This window comes from Lemur catta, chromosome 1 (genome assembly GCF_020740605.2).
Source record: "Lemur catta isolate mLemCat1 chromosome 1, mLemCat1.pri, whole genome shotgun sequence".
NCBI classification, from domain to species: Eukaryota; Metazoa; Chordata; class Mammalia; order Primates; family Lemuridae; genus Lemur; species Lemur catta.
In genome coordinates this window covers 52723568-52746333 of record NC_059128.1, presented here as the reverse complement: position 1 = coordinate 52746333, position 22766 = coordinate 52723568, and the positions used below count along the sequence as shown (strand labels likewise).

General features: G+C 40.3%; 1 protein-coding gene and 1 long non-coding RNA gene across 4 annotated transcripts in view; one reads left to right on the top strand and one right to left on the bottom strand.

Annotated features, from left to right (window-relative positions):
* FBXO33 (F-box protein 33) overlaps positions 1-7106 on the bottom strand; it is a 41831-nt gene extending 34725 nt beyond the window's left edge. Inside the window, exon 1 of the mRNA XM_045568078.1 lies at positions 6170-7106. Coding sequence (XP_045424034.1) covers positions 6170-6777 — 608 coding nt within the window. The 5' untranslated portion in view covers positions 6778-7106. The remainder of the gene's footprint in view (positions 1-6169) is intronic.
* Positions 7107-7216: 110 nt separating this feature from the next.
* Positions 7217-22766, top strand: part of LOC123649836 — a 46522-nt gene continuing 30972 nt past the window's right edge. For all 3 annotated transcript variants that reach the window (XR_006739158.1, XR_006739159.1, XR_006739156.1), the window contains exon 1: positions 7217-7301. This is a non-coding gene — a long non-coding RNA (uncharacterized LOC123649836). The remainder of the gene's footprint in view (positions 7302-22766) is intronic.

Here is a 22766-nt window from a genome sequence, read left to right as displayed (position 1 = left end):
TTGGATTCTTGTTGGACTGGTTAGCACAAGTACGAGCCAACACTTCTGAGATCTCGGGCATGATGACCTTGTTCTCTCTTCCTGTGGTTCAGAATTGGGGAAGTTCACCTATGGTAGTAACTTTGGTATGTCTCTTTTCAGTCCAGAGTATCCAAAATTATTTTTTTGATAAGTAAGACCAGTGGAAAAATGCAAAATGCAGTCACCTTAAATTAAAGCTAATACAGCTAAGTCTAATTAGCTATGGAAACAGGAAATAGAAAAGAACTTGGTTCTTTAAAAAGACGTTCTTAAAAACATTAAAACCTTTCCCAATGCCATAAAGGAGATCATAAAATACAACTTTTTTCCTTTTCTAAATTGATAAAAGCTAAAATAATCCACGATTGCATGATATTCTTTTGGGCCAGTTCTGTTTTCGTTAGTCCATGTTCAATATTGAATGTTTTTATATCCACATAACACTCTTTATAACATTATTTCCCCTTCTCATGAATGCTAATGGACAGCCATAGCCAAATCAAACAAACAAAAACAAATACTTTGGAGATGTGTTGTCCAGTAGAACTTTTTGCTATGGATGGAAATGTTCTATTCTATGATACACAGTAGCCACTACCCACATATAACTATCAAGCACTTAAAACGTGGCTAGTGGGACTAATGGCATCTTTAATTTTATTTAATCAATTTAAAATTTAAATATATGTGGCTAGTGGCTGCCATATTGGGCAGCACAACATTAGAACCCAGAAATAAGTCACTGGCCTATAGTAGTATTCCTTATTAGCTTCATTAGGATCTGTTAACTACAAGTTATTTCCCAGAATTCACAAGTTTCATCCAAGAATTATCATTCCCAAATCCCAAAAGTTACACACAAAAGGTATATTTAAATAAAATGAACATTTAAAATTATACTTAATTCTTTTTTTTTTTTTTTTAATGACAGGGTTTTGCTCTGTTGCTCAGGCTAGAGTGCAGTAGCATGATCATAGCTCATCATAACCTTGAACTCCTGGGCTCAAGCCATCCTCCTACCTCAGTGTCCTGAGTAGCTAGGACTACAGGCACATGCCACCACACCTGGCTTATTTTTTTTTGATTTTCTGTAGAGACAGAGTCTTGCTATGTTGCCCAGGTTGGTCTTGAACTCCTGGCCTCAAGCGATCCTCCTGCCTTGGCCTCCCAAAGTGCTACGATTACAGGCATAGGCTATGGTGCCTGGCCTTTAACATGCTATTAATAGATAATTTCTTGTAAGGACAAGAAAACTGGGGGAGACTTACAGAGAAACGATGAAAAATATTTGCTTTTCACTTTTCTTTCCCTACCCACATCCAATTGGAAAGTATTCTTGGCTCTACTTCCAAAATATATTCCAGATCCATCCACTTTCTTTAGTCTCCACTAGAATCCAAGCTACTATCACCTTGGATAGTATTACATTACTGCAAGAGCTTTCCAACTGGTCTTTCTGCTTCCTCTTTTGGTTCCTTTTATAATATAATTCACTCATTAAACAACTTTCAGAGTGAATGTCTTGAAAAATGTAAATTAGATCACATTACTCTTGTCCTTAAACATTTTTCAATGACTCCTTCTGTTCTTAGAATATAGTCTAAATTTCATTCCACAAGCCTACATAACCCCATTCCTTCCTCCTGCTACCTCTCAGAGCTCATCATGACGCCACTTTCACCCTCACACTTGCCATGGCCCCATCACACTTTCTTTCCTATTGCTCCAACACACCATAAATTTGTCTGGCTTAAGTCCTTGGTGCTTACTGTTTCTTGTGCTTGAAATGATACTCTGATCTTCAAATGGACAACTCTTGTCATTCAAGTTGCAGGTCAAATGTCCTTCTCAAAAGAGTTTTTCCTGACATTCTACGTAATGTTGCCACCTAGTCTCTATTTACAAAGCCCTGTTTTATTTTCACAACCTTAAAATAATGTTTCTTTCTTTTGTTTACTTGTTTCTGTCTGTCTTCCACCTCTACAATGCTGACTCCATGAGAACAGGGAGCGTGTCTTCACTGCTTGGCACATAGTAGGCTTTCAATGTTTGGAGGAAAAAAACAGATTTTCTGTAACTATCCTCTTAGTTACTAAATAAATTGGTCAAATTTGGTGAACTAAGGCTGCCTTTGAACACACACATGAAAATGGAAATAATTTAATCACTTCACTCAAAAGCTGCTCAACAGCTTCACGTAACACAGTAAGAAAAAATATTTTACTTTTACATTTTTTTTTTTGAGTTTTACATCCTATCCCCCATCTATCAGTTCTCCATAGTCTTAAGAATGTACCTATGGACTAAAGAGTCCTAAAACCACTCGTAGCAGCCCTCCTAGGAGGTTAGTTTCTTTAGCCTCCCTTCTCAATGATCTTGAGGCTATCCCTGGGGAACCTCTTTAATCTGTCAATTTGAAGGTTAAGGAATCTGTTGGGAATACATAGTCTCACTTCTCTTCTCTATAGGCAACTCCCTCTTGGGCAATGTAGAATATAGTCAAAGTCCCAATATATTTTACGATATTAATTCTGTAAATGGACTTCTTTAAGAAAATAATAATAAAGTGAGCTCTCAAATGTGAAATGCTGTTACATATATTTATTATACTATGATGGGAAAAAAGAGTTCAAGAAAAATGAGGCTGGGGTTGTTGGAGGTAACACCTTCAAGGCATTTCCTACTATCTCAGTAATCTGAAATGTCCAAAGAATTTTCAATTTATCTGAAAATGTGTTTTTCAATTGTCTTGTTAGTTATTATGTCTTGGTAAGAAACAATACAAAGACTCTCCTTCACTATATATGCCAAATCAACAAGACCAAATCTAGGAATTATTAATTAAATCCTTTACTAGAGGGTATATAAGCAGAGATAATCATGTAATGGTCAATCTACATACATGTATGTAGTTAGAGCTGTAACTCAGAATTTTAACAAGAAAATCAACCTCATACAAAATCTCCCTGGCCTTTTACAGTATTTATTGTTTAGAAAAAAGTACTGCTCCCTATATAGTATTTCATCCAAGAAAAGCTTATATAAAATAAAGTCCAGAAAAGCATAAACTAGATGACAATGTGCTTATGGCCACTGTTTAAGAGGAAGTATTTTTAGTGACTGAGTCTATTACTTTTTATCATAAATCTTATTGACCATGAACTCTGAAGGAGTCTGAAATATAGCATTTTAATAGGCAGTACTTGGCGACCAGATTAAATGTGAAAAATGTATTTCTAAATCTGTTGTTTTGCACTTATAGGTACAATTTCTTGTAGAACAACTGTAGGAAAAATTTTACGCTATTTAACCTATATGGTTGAATGAGTACTTACTGCATTTCTGCTCTTACTATTCATCAAGAAGGGAGGTAACCGGGCCCTCTGTAGAGAAAGGATTTCTGAAACCTGAAGGCTTGTTTTACCCTCTGAGAGGCACTTCTGCACCTTCTTGATCCTCATTAGTTGTTCCTAACACCTAAGATATCAATATGGCAGCTATAATCACTCTGAGAATACATGTGCATATGTAACTCAGGAATTAAGCAAAACAAAATGCCAATTATCCTTTCTGAAGATCAGCACCTTTGAAAAGTTCCCACAATTCAAGGTTATACTTTTAGTTCTTTTCCTCAGGGACATGAAAATAACTGGAACAAAACAAAACAGTCTGAATTGTATAAATTGTATAAAGGAATTCAGCACAAAGCCTGGAAGTAGAATGTTTATGATCTGGTATGATTCATACCTCCCTTTTATACTTACAGAATGGCAGAAATCATAAAGCAAAACCACTATCAATTTAACCTGAAAACCTAAATACCAATGTCAAATTCTCATTTTTCTCACTAGTTACTAAATTTTATGATTTGAAAAACAAAACACAAAAGACGCTAAATTGTTATACACTGTGTTTTACGTCTTCATTGAACCTGAAATCTGTAGTTGAAGTGATTACGGGAAGAATAATAGGCTTTACCAGAATTACTGAATAAACAACTTGGTTTAAAACACTTTCAAATTTGTTCAAATATAAAGGAAACTAGTCCCATTTCTATTAACATTCAATTAATACTTCCAATATTATCAAAGCATCTCAAGACATTTTCAGAAATAAAGGTGAGATAAACTTATGTCCAAACATGTATTTTAAAAAACCCTTTGAAATATCATTAGTACAAATAAGACATATAATTACACTACACTTTAACTTCAGACATACACAATGAATATGACACCAAAGCAGCACAACATGCAGCACCATACCTATATCTAATGACAAGCAAATCTTAATATCAGGGATGACAGTCTGATGTATTTGTACAGAAGTGATAGCTGACCCAGAAGGGCAGGCATAGGTGGCCTTATAGACAGGCAGACTGGGATGCTAACAAAAGTAGTTGGGGTGAGGAAGAGAATAAGAGAATTAAACTACAAAGGGAAGATGTGATATATCTCTATTCTGTCTACATGATGTTATCTATCCATCCATTGCTCCCTCTCTCCTTCCCCTCCTTCACTCTCCCTCCAACAAGCCAACCAACTAGTTATTAAAATACCTAAAAGGAACCAGGCATTGCTCAAGGCTTACTCTTCCTTGAACCAAATGCCCACATTTTTGCACAGAAGCACCATCTGATATCAGAACAGAAAAACCTAATTGATACTCATCCACTGAATTCACCCTTAATCTTGGTCTCATTAGTAAGTGCTCACTGACTCCGAATCTTTGCACCTTCCAGGTCAGTTGGTCCTCTAGCGTACACTCAACTCTGAGAGGGTCTCCAACCTGCTCAAAACCAATTTTTAGCCTCAACAGCTTCTCTTGCCAGATAAAATCAAAGTAAGGAATTGGAATGTCTTGGTGTGAAAAGCTGGGGGAATAATCCAGGCCACTGGAATAATAGAGTCATGCTCCAGATACAACTTGGAGCTATATGCTTATCTGATCTTTTGATTCAGACACAGATTAACGATATATATATCCTAGCATTAAACCAGGGACTGTTCTCAATCTTGTTCAACATAATGCTGACAGTTTATTTACTGCAAAAGGATGCTGCTCTTGAAGAAAAAGAATGTTGTATGACAACGTGCAAATCACTCGACCCTATTAAGCATAAGCTTCCTTTCTATAAAACAAGGATAATAATCATTGTCTTGCCTCATAGGGTCACTGAGAGGCTCAAAGATAGTGAATGCGAAAAGTACTTGTATAAACTGCTAAACTATTATTACTATGTAAGATGTTTCTTTTTTGAACTTTTGAATCTTCTTCCAACTCAAGAGTTTTGTTGTAAGGTTCGTTAGACTATCCAGATACAGAACATCTAAATCAACAGGGTTTTGGAGAGGGCAATGGAGAAATAAAGGAAAATGATGGCCAGAATACTGGGTCAGAACACAGGAAATTAATTGCAGAACTGCAGTGATGTCCCGATGCAAAACCAGAACAGTTACATGCTTACCTTTTGCAGACAATGGTCGACTCCCTTGCTAATCTTTCCCTCCACAGCTGTACCGTGTTACTTTCAGGTGAATCAGTGGGGGCCAATTGAGTCTGGCGGTGCAAGGGGAGGGACTTTCAACCCTGAAGATCCACTTCTTCCCCAATGCCTTTAACAAACACTCCTACTTTTTGGGCCTGGCCTAGTTAATCAAAACTATTCCCGGTAAGAAAATGGCTGTTAAAGATTTTTTTTAGGGAGAGTCTTTTAAGTATGAGACACCATAAATTACCTATTTCTAATGGACAAATACAGAAAACCTGGGTTATATTTGTTCCGTTTCTCCCAAGACTCACCCATATGCCTCACCCTTCAAGCCTCAGCACTCATCTGTAAAATGAAGAATGACGGCACCTGTCAGCCGCATCCCAAGGCCACCAAGAGGATGAATGAGACAGTGCCTGGGAGGCGCCAGGAGGGGTGTCTGATAAACACAGTTTTTCACTGTTCATAAAGTATTATAATGAGTCCTGTTATGCCCTCCCGCCCAAGGAAATCGACCAGTTAGAACCGACACCCCCAGTCACTGAAGAAGGTAACTCTGGAGCTGGCCGGGCGCGTCCGCACAGATTCTATTTCGGGGTCTGGGTAGAGAGGCGACACCGCGTCGCGCGGCGGGGGCGGAGCCCACGGCAAGCCTACCTGTTGTTCCGGATGCTGACCAGCACGCACAGCACCAGCTCCAAGTAGGTGCGCAGCACTTCCAGCCAGCGGGTTGAGAGCTGCAGGGCCTCAACTTCTTCCCCGCCCGTCCCGCCGTCCGCGCCGCCGCCGTCGCCGGGGCCGCCGCCGCCGCTGAGGTAGTTCTCGGCGGCAAACTCAACGCGCAGCTCTCGCACGAACCAGCCGCACTTGCGCATGAGGAATTCGAGCCGAGGCTGCTCAGCGGGCGAGACGCGGAGGCAGATGCGAAGTTGGGGCCAGAGGGCCGGATAAAAGAGGCACTCGCGCCAGTGCGAGCAGGAGGCCGAGGCCCGCAGCCGGTCCGGCGCGGGCAAGAAGGAGAAGATGTGCACGATCAGCTCGCTGGGCAGCGACGCGGCGCCCGCCGCCTGCCCGCACAGAGCCATTCGGCTCCGCCGCCGGCTGCCGGCTCCCGGCCGCCCCCGCAGTCCCCGGAGCAGCCCCCGCAGCCGTCGCAGCTGCCGCAGTCGCAGCCGCTGCCGCCGCCACCGCGCCACCCGGGCGGCCCCGGCTCGGGTTCGAGCTCCCGGCGGTCGGGGCTGCGGCACTGACAAGAACAACAACATCAATGACAAGGAAGAAGGGGGCGGAACCGTCGTGGGTCTCGGCGGAACCAAGTGGCGCACAAGTTGTAGAGAGGGGGAAAGGCCTCTGTCGGGGTGGCCGGCAGACAGCCACCTCTGCCCTCTTAAACTGTACTCACGTGCGCTGAGGCCTGCACACTCAGTGACTTCAAAACCCTCGCTTGTATTGTTCAGGCGCCCGGAAGCGGCAGGGCATGTTGTAAAGAAACGGTAGCCTCCCCGCGCGTGTCGGCGGAGACGGAGAAGTGGTAGGAGCTGAGTTTGACGTCGCGGGTGGTGGGAGGAGCCCGGCGCAGACCGGCGCGACTTCCGGAAGACGGGAGCGCCTAGCAGCCGGTAGGGAAGGGAGACGCGGCACGTGACCCCTGACGCACGCGTGCTGGGAGGGGCGCGGGGCGGGCGCGCGGGGCGGGCTCGAGGGGCGGGGCGGGGGTGGAGCCCGCACTCGACTCCCCGTACGCCTGTAGGCTACGAAGGCTACTGCGCCCGGGAGGTCGGTGAGTCCGGTAAGTTGGGTGCCCAGTCGCTGTACGGGGCGGAAGTCTGGCTTAGTGCGAGGCGTTGTGACGCTTCTTTGTAAAAGTTTCTCGGTTGCTGGGCTGAGGACTGTGAGCCAAAGTGCAGGATGCAGAATCTTCCTCAGCTGTGCCGCCTGCCCAGAGTATTGTGAGGGATTTCTGGGCTTGCTCCACCCACGCGGGCCGCGGGCGTCCTCGCGGGCTGACCCCGACGGGCGTGTCGGGGCGGCGGAGGCGCGGGGCAGGCGGACCTACCCCTCGGTCGGGCCGTGCCTGTGGACTTCGCGCACAGCCCGGTGTGTGGAAAGAGCGAGGACAGCGCCACCCTTTGGATTTAGAGGGAGAGAAAAAATTTATAAACGAGTCTTAAATTTTCCTGGTTGATTGTCAGCCTTTTTACCAGGGCTTGAGGAAGGGTCTGAGTTCCCGGTACTGAGATTTAAAGACTCTCGTTGAAAAGAAGTTGATGAGGTGTTTTTTTTTTTTTTTTTTTAGCATGGCGCTCCTAACTTGAGAGGGATTTTTGAAACAGTGTCCCTTAACTTCTCCACAACCTGTGAAGTAGTTAACTCTGGTTGTAAGAGATGGTGAAATCAGAAAGTCAGATTTTATGTAGTAATTGAAGATTGATTTAGGGAGGCTGCCACTTCAAAGGCTTCGCTACGATTTGGGGACAGACTTGTTCTCTTGTAAATGTGAAGAAACTCTACTAGATGTTTTTAACCCTTTGAAGGCAAAGGTCTGCGTTCATGTTTCTTTGGTGCCTTTTGGTGCCTTCCTTGCACATATCAGGTTGCCAACAATATTATGTTACCATGTTACCTCTGAGTTCTCGTCAGCTCAGCACCTGTAAAAAAATTAAAAAAGTATGTATATATCAGCCGTGGTAGGTCAGTCACTTCTCTGAACCCTTGTCTACAACAGTTCTATGTGATTAATATTTAATGAGCACGTAGTGGCAACAGTGAATTAGGAAGTCGAGACTTAGATTTTAATTTTTTATTAATAATAATTTCTTAAACTTATTGAAGTATTTTGAAGTGAGCCATAGACATCTAGATCTCCCACTTCTAGGTACTTTCATGTGCATGTCTATAAAAGCGTATTCCTGTATGACAAAAATAATGTCATCACACCAATTTCTTGAATATTATTGTGAGATCAAATAGCAAACATAAGAAGCCATGTTTTCTTGTTTCTGCTTGCCAACATAATTTTACAAAGCCCTGGACTCTGTTGAGGACTAGTAGCTCCAGAAAGATACTTTGAAGACAAAACAAAGTAGAATACATCCTCCCTCCCACGCCCACGTCTCTAGCCTGAGTTGCTATATTCCTTAAAAGATATGACTTTAGTCTTTCTCTTTTCCTACGCATAAGATAATGTCTGATGAGGTTAGTGATTATACTTCTGTGATCTATAACCAGACGTACTCTTACACCCGAACCTTGATGTGATTCTGCTTTAACGTAACTTCTGAGCAAGGCACGTGCTGAACCCCCACCACTTGTATATAAGCAGTGGGATGAAATACTGTGCTGGAAGAGTCTGATAGAATCTCTCTGAAAGATTCCTCCTGGGCTTTAGGCCTTGGACTACAGTCCTCCGTAAGACTACTGAATAAAACTAACTTTAATTCCTTAAAAGGTTGATTTTCTTTTCCCATTAGTTGACATTATCTCATATTCCATATTCAGATTTATCCAGCTATTTCTCAAATGTTCTTTACTGCTGCTTTGTCCAAACCAGAATCCAGTTAAGAACCACACTTGTATTTGGTTATGTATTTCAAGTCTCTTTTAATCTAAACATTGAAAGATTAATCTTTTAGTCTTCGGTAGATCATCCCCACAATTTTTTTTTTATATTCTTGAGTGAGACTAGGTTAATTGTCCTATAGAGTATTTCACTGTCTGTATTTGTTTGACTGCTTTCTCTTGGTATTTAGTTTACTCCTCTAGTCCCTATATTTCTTATAAATGTGGACATAATTGCTAAAGGATTGATCAGGTTAAATGTTAAGGATTTTAAACACAATTTTATCATCAAGGATATTGAATATTTCACATTGAATTGCAATATCTGCTTGAACTACCATGAGTAATTTTTAAAAAAATGATTCCTGGGTTAGGTTGGTGACAGCTTGATCTCCCTCCATTTAAGGTTATGTCTTGCATTTTATTTATTTAATTAATTTATTTCCTCATTTCGTGAGGTGCTATTTTGGTTTCCTGCAAATGTCCAACTACCCCATCAGCCAACTTAATGGCTTTAACAACAATTTATAATTCTTGTCTGAATCATAATTTTATTAGAGATTGTAAAATGATTTCTAATTTTTTCATTCCATTTACATTTATTAATTTGCATTTTTCTGTACAGTAGATGCTTTCTTTCATAAACTAGGGACTTTAATTACCCTGAAGCACAGCTCCTATTGGAAAGGCAGAAAAAAATGCTTAGTTCTTTTTTTTTCATTACTGATTTTTAAAGCAAGTTATAGGGCCTCAAAGGGTGACAAATGAACTACTCTTGCTTTTACATTTTCTGAATATTATTATGTATTTATTAATTTTTATAAGTTTTAATTGGTAATTCTTTTTGACTTTCAAAATTTAAAGCTTCTAGAACACCTCTCAAATAATTTTTTCTATTATTATTAATACTTTTCTAAAATTCCTTGAGCAGTTTTAGTAGAAATAAAAGTGGACTGGGTGAGAGGATAAAAGCCTGGATTTTAATCTTGTTTTCTTTTTCGGTTTTGCCATGATCTAATTGGGTGATCTTTAAACAAGTTGCTTAACCTTTTTGGTCTGTATTTTCTTCACCTATACAAGTCGAGTTTTGGCAAGGATCCCTGCAGCAATAATGGCCTCTGGCTCTTAAAAAACCACCCTTTTATTTTTACTTGCCATAAAACTAACCCATTTCAAATATATAATTCAATGATTTTTAGTAATTTTATCAAATGATACAACCATCACTGTAAATCAGTTTTAGAACATTTTCATACCTCAAATGAGATTTCTTATGCTCATTTACAGCTAATCCCTACTCCCACTCCCCAGCAACTACTAGTGTACTTTCTGTCTCTAATTGTTTTGGTCTATCTGTAGGGTCCCCCAGTTCCCCTGCTTTCTTTCTGTGCCCTGACAAAAAATCACAGACTACCTTGACTGTTCTGTGATGTAGCCAGCTACAGGTTTTCCCCCTCGCAGGCTGAACCTAAACTGGGGCCTTGAACATTCCTAAGCACTGATGAAGGTATCTAGGTTGTTGCCCAAAACACTGAAAGAAACTGGTCCTAGCCCTGAGCCAAATTTGTTAAGCCCTCATATAAACTACATACCCAGACCCCCTCACTGCGGACATACCTCAGAGCATCCCTTTTCTCTTGCTGTCTGTTGTGAGGATGGCTGCAGCCCTCAGTAAGTAAGTTCTACTAATAAATGCTTTGACCAGGAGTTCGGTGCTTCTTTGTTTGGAATCCCAACTGGCTCCATCTCAGGTGATTTGGGGCACTCCCTTGTGGAAACTCCCCTGCTACCACTTTTGGGGTGACTTCATCTGTTTGTTCTGTTGGACAGAACATTACCCATTCACTAGTTGCAGACATCTAGGTTGTTTATAGTTTGGGGCTATTATAAATAATGCTGCTATGAATATTCATGTGCAGATCTTTGTGTGGCCATATGTTTTAATTTCTCCTGGGTAGATACCTAGGGATGAAAGTGATAGGTTGTATGGTAGTTCTATGTATATATAACTTTTTGAGAAACAAACTATTTTCCAAAGTGGCTGCATCCAGCAAAAGAAATAAATAACACAGTAAACAGACAACTTGCAAAATAGGAGAAAGTATTTGTAAACTATACATCTGACAGAGGACTAATATCTAGAATTTACAAGGAACTCAACAGCAACAAAACCCATTAAAAAGTGGGCTAAGGACACGAATAAACATTTTTCAAAAGAAAACAAATGGCCAAAAAGCATATGAAAAAATGTTAAAATCACTAATACAGCAGAGAAATGCAAATTAAAACCACAATGAGATAATGTCTTATACCAGTCAGAAGAGCTACTATTAAGGCAAAAAATAACATGGTGAGGATGCAGAGAAAAGGGAACTCATACACTGTTGGAATGTAAATTAGTGCAACCTCTATGGGAAACAGCATGGAGATTTCTCAAAGAACTAAAAATAGAACTGCCCAGCAATCCCACTTCCGGGTGTTTACCCAAAGGAAAAGAAATCAATATATCAAAAATATACTTGCAGCACTATTCACAGTAGCAAAGATATGGAATCAACCTAAGTGCCCATCAACGGAGGACTGGGTAAAGAAAATGTGGTATATATACACAATGGAATAGTCTTCAGTTGTAAAAAATAATGGAATGTCTTTTGCAGCAATGTGGATGATACTGGGGGCCATCAAAAAGCGAAACAACTCAGACACTGAAAGACAAATACTGCATGTTCTCACTTTTAAGTAGTAGCTAAATAACATGTACAGATGGAAACAGAATGTGGAATGATGCACAGTGGAGACTTTGGGGAATTGGGGGTTTGTAGGGGTGGATGATGGGAGGTTGCTTGGTAGGTACAATGTGTGTTGATTCAGTGATGTATGCAATGAGGGTCCTGACTTCACCACAATGCAATATATCAATGTAGCAGAATTGCACTTTTACCTCATGAATATATACAAATAAAACGTAAATGGGGGGAAAAGAACCCAAAGTGGCTGCATCATTTTCCCTTCCCACCAGCAATGTAATAGGATTTCTAGTTCTCTGACTTTTTGATGATCTGGAAATACATTCTGCTTGATTCAAGATTGGTATTTTTTCCTTCACATTTTACTAGCCACAAAGTATCTTTTCCTTGGACACTATTAATAATTAGTCTTTACTTATTAGGAATGGCTCCTGAAGAAAACAAAAATATATCATTCTGCCATGAAATTCTGCTTCTGAGTGTTATTTTTGAATTGTTTTACTTATTAAATGAAGGATGGAAGGAATACTGTTATTTAACCATAGCTAAGACATGAATTAGTAAGATTTGGTCTTGCCCAGTTATAATAATTAAACAGTAAATTATAAAAAATTTGTGTGTATTATCAAGCCAACATCCTTAATTGTTTATTGAGTATGTATATTTAGCATGTTAGGTGAGTTACATTCTTTCAACATATACTGTTAAAGTAAGAAGATTGTCTTTAGAGGATAGAACGAAATCATATTTTGTGAAGTTATAAAATCTGAGGTATGATTCATAGTGTGGGAGGAAGTACTGACGTTTTGAAGCTCATAACTTTGAAGCTCAAGTACCTAGTAGTACTAAGCTCCAGGTTCCAGAGGAGCCATATTGTCACTATAGCAACCGTCATGCTTATTTGGATTTGAAACCCAAGCACTGAGTAGTGTATAGGAATATAACATCAAGGTAGATATGTGTTCTGGTAGGTTGATATGCCTCACTGCTGATAGTCAATGGTTAGTTATGTTTTTCTTGTTATATTTATTATGATTGATTTTTTGTAGAGATATATTAATTCTTCTTTTTTTATTTCAGCATATTATGTGGGTACAAAAGTTTAGCTTATGTATATTGCCCTTGCCCCCACCCCTTCAGAGAATCAGAAGTTCAAGCGTGTCCATCCCCTAGACAGTGCGCATCGCACTCATTATGTATGTATACACCCATCCCCTCACCCCCCCACATCTGCCTGACACCCTATTAATGTTATTCCTAAATGTGCTCTTAGGTGATGACCAGTGAAACCAATTTGATGGTGAGTACATGTGGTGCTTATTTTTCTATTCTTGGGATACTTCACTTAGTAGAATGGGTTCCAGCTCTATCCAGGAAAATACAAGAGGTGCTATATCACCATGGTTTCTTATAGCTGAGTAGTACTCCATGGTGTACATATACAACATTTTATTAATCCACTCATGTATTGCTGGGCACTTGGGTTGTTTCCACATCTTTGCAATTGTGAATTGTGCTGCTATAAACATTCGAGTGCAGATGTCTTTTTAGTAGAATATCTTTTGTTCTTTTGGGTAGATGCCCCAAAATGGTGTTGCTGTATCAAATGGTAGGTCTCCTTGTATCTGTTTAAGGTATCTCCATGTTGCTTTCCACAGAGGTTGCACTAGTTTCCAGTCCCACCAGCAGTGTATGTGTGTTCCTATCTCTCCGCATCCATGCCAACATTTATTGTTTTGGGACTTTTTGATAAAGGCCATTCTCACTGGAGATAAGTGATATCTCATTGTGGTTTTGATTTGCAGTTCCCTGATGATTAGAGATGTTGAGCATTTTTTCATATGTTTGTTGGCCATACTTCTGTCTTCTTTTGAAAAATTTCTATTCATGTCCTTTGCCCACTTTTTGATACGGTTGCTTGATTTTTTGTTACTGATTTTCCTGAGTTCTAAATAGATTCTAGTTATCAGCCCTTTATCAGATGTGTAACATGCAAAAATTTTTTCCCATTCTGTAGGTTGTCTGTTTGCTCTCATGGTAGTTTCTTTGGCTGTGCAGAAGCTTTTTAATTTAATCAGGTCCCATTTATTTCTTTATTTTTGTTGTTGCTGTGATTGCCTTTGGAGTCTTCTTCATAAATTCTTTGCGTAGGCCAATGTCTATAAGAGTTTTTCTCACATTTTCTTCTAGAATTCTAATAGTTTCACACCTTAGTTTTAAGTCTGTTATCCACTGTGATTTGATTTTTGTGAGAGGTGAAAGGTGCAGGTCTTGTTTCAGTCTTCTACATGTGGCTATCCAGTTTTCCCAGCACCACTTATTGAATAAGAAATCTTTTCCCCAGTGTATGTTTTTGTGTGCTTTGTCAAATATTAGATGGCTATATGAGGATGGTTTTTTTTTTGTTTTTTTTTGTTTTTTTTTTTTTGAGACAGAGTGTCACCTTGTTGCCCTGGCTAGAGTGAGTGCCGTGGCATTAGCCTAGCTCACAGCAACCTCAAACTCCTGGGCTTACGCAATCCTACTGCCTCAGCCTCCCGAGTAGCTGGGACTACAGGCATGTGCCACCATGCCCGGCTAAGTTTTTCTATATATATTTTAGTTGGCCAGCTAATTTGTTTCTATTTTTCGTAGAGACGGGGTGTCGCTCTTGCTGAGTCTGGTCTCGAACTCCTGACCTCGAGCAATCCACCTGCCTTGGCCTCCCAGAGTGCTAGGATTACAGGCGTGAGCCACCGCGCCCGGCTGAGGATGGTTTTATATCTGGATTCTCAGTTCTGTTCCACCAGTCTGTGTCTCTGTTCTTGTGCCAATACCAAGCTGATTTAATAAGCACAGCCTTATAGTATAGTTTGAAGTCTGATAAATTAATATCTCCCATTTTGTTCTTATTGCCTAAAATTACTTTTGCTAAATGAGGTCTTCTCTGGTTCCATACAAAGCATAAAATTATTTTTTCTATATCTGTGAAAAATGATGTTGGTAATTTAATAGGGATTGCATTGAATCTGTAGATCACTTTGAGTAGTATAAACAATCAACAACGTTGATTCTTCTGATCCATGAGCATGATATGGTTTTCCACCTGTTTATATGCTCTGCTATCTCTTTCCTCAGTGTTTCATTGTTCTCCCTATAGAGGTCTTTTACCTCCTTAATTAAATATATTCCTAGGTACTTTATTTTCTTTGTTGCTATAGTGAAGGGTATTGAATTTTTGATTTGGTTCTCAGTTTGACTGTTATGGCATATATGAATGCCTCTGATTTGTGTGTATTGATTTTGTATCCTGAGACTTTACTGAATTCATGTATCAATTCCAGGAGTCTCTTGGTTGAATCCTTGGGGTTTTCTAGATATAATATCCTATCATCAGCAAAGAATGAGAGCTTGATCTCTTCTGTCCCCATTTGGACACCCTTGATTCTGCTCTCTTGCCTGATTGCTCTCGCAGGGACTTCCAGCACTATGTTGAATAGCAGTGGGGACAGTGGGCAACCTTGTCTGGTTCCAGTTCAAAGTGGGAATGCTTTCAGTTTTTCCTCATTCAGTATGATGTTGGCTGTGGGTTTGTCATATAGGCTTGTATCATTTTTAGGTAGGCCCTGTCTATGCCTATTTTGTTAAGTGTTCTTATCATAAAAGGGTGTTGAATTTTGTCAAATGCTTTTTCTGCATCTATTGAGAGGATCATATGGTCTTTGTTTTTGCTTCTATTTATATGGTGAATTACATTTATAGATTTGCATATGTTGAACCATCCCTGCATCTCTGGGATGAAGCCCACTTGGTTGTGATGGATTATTTTCTTGATAAACACCTGGATTTTATTTACTAGGATTTTATTGAGAATTTTTGCATCTATATTCATAAGGGATATTGGTCTGTAGTTTTCCTTTTTTGTTGCGTCCTTTCCTGGTTTTGGTATCAGGGTTATGTTGGCTTCATAAAATGTGTTGGGGAGGATTCCATCCTTCTTGATGTTGTGGAATAATTTTTGTAGGATAGGCACCAGTTCTTTGTAGATGTGGTAAAATTCGGGTGTGAAAGCATCTGGTCTGGGGCTTTTCTGTTTGGGAAGGTTTTTTATTGCTGTTTCAATTTCATTTCTTAATATTGGTCTGTTCAGGAATTCTATTTCTTCCTGGTTGAGCCAAGGGAGGCTTTGTGTTTCTAAAAACGTGTCCATTTCCTCCACATTTTCCAGTTTGTGTGCATGAAGGTTTTTGTAGAATTCTTAGATGATATCTTGTATGTCCATGGTGTCAGTTGTAATTTCTCCTTTCATGTTCCTGATGGAGCTTATTAGAGATTTTAATATTTCGATTTATTTACTGAAGTTTTCTTCCAAGTCCTGGATTTTTTTAATGGTTTCTTTGTGTTGGTTATCCATTTTTTCTTGCATATCATTGAGTTTTCTTACAATCCATGTTTGAAATTCTTCTTCTGTCATTTTAGTGTTCTCAATTTGGTTAATGTCCATTGCTAGAAAGCTGGTGTTCCTGTTTGGGGGTGTGCTTTCCATTTGATTCTTCATACTTCCAGAGTTCTTTCGCTGATTCCTTCCCATCTGGATCAGCTGTTGCTTCTTACCTTTAGATTTTCATTTGGATAACGGCACACCCTGTTTAGTCTCTGAGCCAGTAGGTGGTGTTTGTGGGTGAGATTCAACCACACCCTATATGATGAGTCAGTAGATGCAGTAAAAGGGTGTGCAGAATGACCTCCCTGTCAATAGGTGGTGCTTGCTGGGAGGAGCAGGCTGCAGTGTTGTTTTTGGGTCCCGTAACCAGCTCTTGTTCCTCTGGAGAGGCACTCTAGTGCCTCAGGTGGTGGATGGGGCTCTGGGACTTCCAGGTGTGTTCTTATTCTACACCTTAGTGGGGGCAGGTTGGGGAGTGAGTCTGGGCAGAGCTGGGTTGGGTGAGCCTATCCTCAAGCTCCACAAATGCTGTTAGCAGGGGTGAAAGGTCTGTTCTTTGCCTCTGGGCAAAGCTGCCAATGAGGGGCTGGAATGGCCCCACTCAGCAGAAAAGTCTGCATGTCGGGGTGGGGCTTTCTGAGACCTACAGTCTAGAGCAGGCCTTGCTCCTTTCCACCCTCCCCTATTCTGCAGTTTCTCCCAGGCCTCTGCCAGCAGGTAGGACCTCAAGCCAGTGGATCTACTCTGTCTGTTACACAGGGCAGGAGGTTCCCTGCCCAGGATTTTAGCCTGGGCTGGGCACATGGCCTTCCTCTGAGAGGAGGGTTGCCCCTCAAGCACGCTCAAGATCTGCCCCTGAAGGTACACACACTCAGTAGGGTCATTCACAAATATCCCTCTGTGCCTTAGGGCAATGCGATCGAGACCTGGATATATGGGATCTCGTCTGCAGGCCCGTCCCCTGGGCCCTGGAGATCAATCCCTGCCCCTTCCAGGGAGAGGAGTGCTGGTCTCAAGTCACCCAGGGGGTGTCCAAGCTGAATCGATGTCTCTCTGCCTCGGGATTTGCCCCACTCTCCTGGAGTCACCAGGCAAGCAGCACCTGGGAGGGCTGGTGGGTAGGGAGCTCACAATCTGAGTACCCCTCAGTCTGCTGTAAGTCCCCAAAAGGAAAGGTCCTTTTCCCTGCAGATGCCTCCGGGTGGTGGCTAAATTGTCTCTCTTGGCAGCTGCTGGTAGGAAAAGGGAGGGGAGAATGAAGCAATATGGCGCTTGCTGATCCACTCAGGTCTGCAGACTGGGAGGTGCCCTGAGGGAGCTGGGAGCCTGGTGCCCTGTCCGCAAGAGGCTCCCCGCTCACTGGCAGCAGCTGTCTCTGGGCTGGTGTGGGCAGGTCTCTCTGCTCAGGAGCCCACCCGCAGTCCAAAACACAAGGGAGGGGAAATGTAGCTTCTCTGCCTACCCTTGTTGCTGGTCTCCAAGCCTCTTGGGGGCCTTTCTCCTTCCTTTCGCCTTCACAACTTCTTCCTGTGGAGTCTCCTGTAGTTTCAGGCAGCCTTGTCTAGTCGGTGTTTGTCTGCCTGTTTATTTTTTTTCACTTTCTTCTAAAATCTTTCTTGCCGAGACAATCTGGCTGGCTGTTTTTCTTGTCTGCCATCTTGCTCCTCCCGCCTAATTCTTCTTAATGTATTTTTTCTGAGAGAGAAAGTAAGCATTTAGTATTCTTAAATTCTAACATGTTTTACTATAATAATATACTAAGGTTAGTGTTTTCTCTAGATAGGTAATAGGATATTAGATACGTCTTTACCATAGCTTTCTCTCCATTATTGCTTAAGTTTGGTAACTTGCTTTGGGTTAAATATAACTTTTATTGTACTGAATCACTTGTAATTTTATAACAGAAAAAATAACGATGACACAGATTTTATTTTAGCTACATCATGAATTTAAAGCTGCCAGTAAACATGAAAATTGCCTAAATTCAAACATTTCTTGAAAAACTTTTTTTTCTGAGCAAGGTCTGGGTTTCAGACACTATTGGCAAGTAGAGGTGACATAACTCCCTTCTAATTATCTGTTACCATGCATCTGTAAATTTACCTAGAGGCACAGGAGACTCCCAGGAGAATAGATCTGGGGACCTTATTCCCTTTTCTTTGTTCTTGTTTGATAGGTTGGAGTGGTTCCTAATGGGATCATATTATAGGAAAAAGAAATGAGGGATTGAAGGGAACTTGTCTTTGGAGAGAGGGAAGTCTGTACTGGTGAGCTGGATACACAGTGAAGGACCAGGTCATTGGTTTTTTGGTCTAGGTGCAGTATGTTGCTGATGTCAGAACTTATCCTAGCCAAGCTACTTACAAGTTAGATGTGCAAGTTTGTAAATTGGAAGAGCTCTATCAATAAAGCAGAGATTGATAACTGATATCCCAAAGGAATCAAGAACAATGAGAGAAGAGTTAGGTACTGTGCAATATGATAGGGGGGAAGACTGGTTTACCAGAAGATGCTTCTCCTAAGGAACATGGGCTCTATGTTTCCAGATTTCCTAGTTTTCTAAGAGAACTAAAATCTTGATATTTTAAGAGGTGAAATCTCTTGATTGTAAATTTATTCACATTAACCATATTTTGTGAGCATAACCAGAGTTAGTCTTTAGGACACCAGATTACAGATTCTTTATTAGATCTCTCAAACCTATGGGCTGAGGCCACTTTTTGTTCCCATAGCTAGCTAATCCCTGCCATTTAAGTCCACTTCCAGAGCTATTTTTTTCATCCATCCCTTTCAGGGTCTAAAGAAAAAATAAGGTTGTTCTCTGAGAGTTCTCCTTGCTAAAAAAATTAAAATTAAATTTAAAAAGTAAAAAAAAATAAAAATAAATAAAAACGGTTTAGCTCAAATGCTCATTTTTATTACATTACTGATTTCTTGTCTTTTATTCAAGAAGATGGATATTCTTAGAGGCACATTTTGTTGCTTAAAAATATATTAAAAACTGAGTATTGCTGTCTTTAATGCAGTTAATTCAACCAATAAAGTTCCTTAACTTCTAGTTAAAATCAGTAATTGGCTGATTTTAAATATCTTGGTTGGAGTTGTACAGTGTACATTATAGGCAGTATCCCACAATGGGGCTCACGGGATTATTACTCAAGAGGCACAATCTCCAAGTAATTGTTTTAATTGGGTTCCTTTGGTTGTTTAACTTAACTTGCTTAAGCAATGAGATTTTCCTTCCTCCCTCCCTTCCTTCCTTTTTTCCTTCCTTCTCCCTGTCCTCCTCCTCATCTGCCTCCTCCTGCTGCTCCTGCTGCTGCTTTTTTTTTTTTTTTTTTTAAACAGCTACTATAGGGAGTTTTGAGGATATCCACAGACATGCATCAAAGCATACCTGAGCTTCACAGGGACCAGACTGGAAAACTAAAAGCAGAAGCTAAGGTTAACTCTCTTCATCTCTCAGAGTACCATAGTGTCTCTTTTCCTCTTTCTCAACAGCCTTCTTTTGCTTATTCATTTTGCATAGGGCCCCAAACTGCTGGTCCTCACTACTAGTCTACATGACCTTCTCAGTCCCATATCCACTTTCATTTGCAAATTTGGTCTCTGTCTCCGGTTGAAATTCCTGAGAAAATCTGAATGGGTTATCTTTGAAAGGTAGGCCACAAATCATTGGTTGATGACATTCCTGTTGATTGGCTGCTTTAAGGCCAAATGTTCCTGTCCTAGTCCAGTTAGCTGAATTTAGACGGATGGGGTACTGTGCTGGATGCTCCAGACAGATGGATATGAGAATTAGTGAAGAGAAAAAGTAGCTTTCTTTAAAACAGAGTGCGGGCAAGTAAACACTCTGAAATCTGTCTGGTACAGTAGATAACAGGACTCAGTGACTTTTTATACAGAGATGCCTAGAACTCTATATTGAACAAAAATGTCCTAAGCTGACAACTAACCTTTTAGGTAGTTGTTGAAAAGTCAGATAGTCTTTTGGCTTCCCTTACCCTTGGAATATCTATCAAAATTTTCAAGTCATACTGGCTGAATAACCATAAGACTTTGTCATGAAGAGATGTATTCTTCATGGTTAATTACTGTGATATTCTCATTGCAGAATTTAATTAGTTTTGGAGGCTGAGGAGTACTATGTTGAGAAGGATTTTGAGGTTGTCCCTTGTTTACTGGAAAGAGTATTATACTTGATTTGTGATATCTGCCATGCTTGGAAAGAATTGGTGACCTGAAAAACTTGTATTTTCTATCCCTAGTCTGGGCTAATTATTGTCTTATGTGACTATATATTAGTGTTTGTCTTCTACTTTCCTTTTTTTTTTAGACAGAGTCTCACTCTGTTGCCTGGGCGAGTGCTGTGGCGTCAGCCTTCCTCACAGCAACCTCAAACTCCTGGGCTCAAGTGATCTTCCTACCTCAGCCTCCCCAGTAGCTGGGACTACAGGCGTGTGCCACCATGCCCAGCTAATTTTTTCTATATATATTTTTAGTTGTCCATATAATTTCTTTCTATTTTTAGTAGAGATGAGATCTTGCTCTTGCTCAGGCTGTTATTGAACTCCTGAGCTCAAACTATCCACCTGCCTCAGCCTCCCAGAGTGCTAGGATTACAGGTGTGAGCCACTGCGGCAGGCTACTTTCCTTTTGTTGCACAGTACATAGACATTCTTCAGTGGAATGTATTCATGCCAATTCCTTATATTGTAAATAGCAGCAGATCACTTAAGTATCAAATTTTATAAATTCTTTCAAATTAGGAATTTTTATAACTCACAATGTATTAAGTAAACTTAAAATTTTTAAATTTATCAGGTCTTAACTGGATTCTCTGGGAATGTGAACCACTTCTTCATTTATAGTGAATTTTAAGAGAGGAAGCATACTTTCAGATCACAAGGAAAATATAACAAATTTTCTATTCCCTTGAAAGTTACAGAGTTTCTCCCATAGGATTCAGTTTATGTAGGAAAATTCTCACATCTCTAAAATCTACCCCTTAAGCAAGAAGTTTCTAGTGGAAATTTATTGCATTTTTTAAAAATCAGAGTAATACATGAATACAGTAACAAGATAGGGAAACAACAGGTTCTGCTCGATAAGGAGTCTTGAGACTTAAACCAAGGTCTTTGATAAAACAGGAGACAGCTAGGGGAAGAAGCCAGCCCAAACCAGCTAGAACCCAGATGGCCACGAAAAACCACCTCAGGTTACCCTCATTACTCAGTATATGCTAGAAAGAATGTATTAGCATGCTTAAAGAAACTAGGGCCCTGACAGTTTACAAATGCCATGGCAACTCCGGGAAGTTGCCCTGTGTGGTTTAGAAAGGGGAGGGACCTCCTGTTCTAGAGGAACTCTTCACCCCTTTCCCAGAAATCCTATGACTAATCCTCCCTCTGCTCAACATAATTAAATAGAAGGTATAAAACAAGACACCAGAAACTCACAAGGTGCTACTCTGTTTCTGTGAGAGATAGCTGCTGCCCTGTCTATGGGGCAGCCTCCTTTTTTTTTTTTATTTTCTTACTTTAATAGACATACTGTTGCTTTACTCTGTCAGCTTGCTCTTGAATTCTTTCCTGTGAGAAGCCAAGAACCCACTTGACCTTCAAATGGACTCCAGTTTTGGGGTCTACTTTCCTGGATCAGTAACAAAAAAATGTAGTACAAAAACACTTTTGATGAGCAGCATGCCTTCCATTGTGAGGCCTTTCCCAGAAACAAACATTTTGAACCATTTGGTGTTTGATTCTTTTTTCCTTTTCTTTTCTTTTCTATTTTTTTTTTCTTTTTTTGAGACATAATCTCACTCTGTCACCCTGGCTAGGCAGCGGTGACATTATAGCTCACTGCAATGTCAAAATTCTAGGCTGAAGTGATCCTCCTGCCTCAGCCTCCTGAGTAGCTGGGACTACAGACATGTACCACCAAGCCCAAATAATTTTCTCTCTTTTTGGTAGAGACAGTGTTCTTGCTCAAGCTCCTGACCTCAAGCAAATCTCCTGCCTCAGCCTCCCAGAGTGCTAGTATTACAGGTGTGAGCCAGTGTGCCTGGCTTGGTGTTTGGTTCTTTAGGTAATTTTAAATTATATGCTTATTCTTTTTGATTGATTAAACATTATCTGTTTACCCCCTTTTGTAAAAAAATGAAGATTTCAATTATATTTCTCTCCTTCCCTCTCACATCTTCCTACCAATATTTGATAGTTAATTATAATATTTAGTTTTTGTCTTGGTTCTTATATTAATCAACTTTTGTTGCATAGTAATCACAATCTTTTGTCTACAATGGGGGATTATGGTAGATTAAATAACCATTCAGCAAATATTCAGTTTTTCTCCACTCACCCACCTACACAGAAAGAGTACACTTTTTCCCTTGATCACTGATGTTGGACTTGGTCTTGTGACTTGCTTTGACAAATATAAAGTTAATTTTTCCTTCTTTCCTTTTAAGAGAAAGGCTCTAATAAGGATGCTAGTTGCTATAACATGTAAACCTGAAAATTTTAAT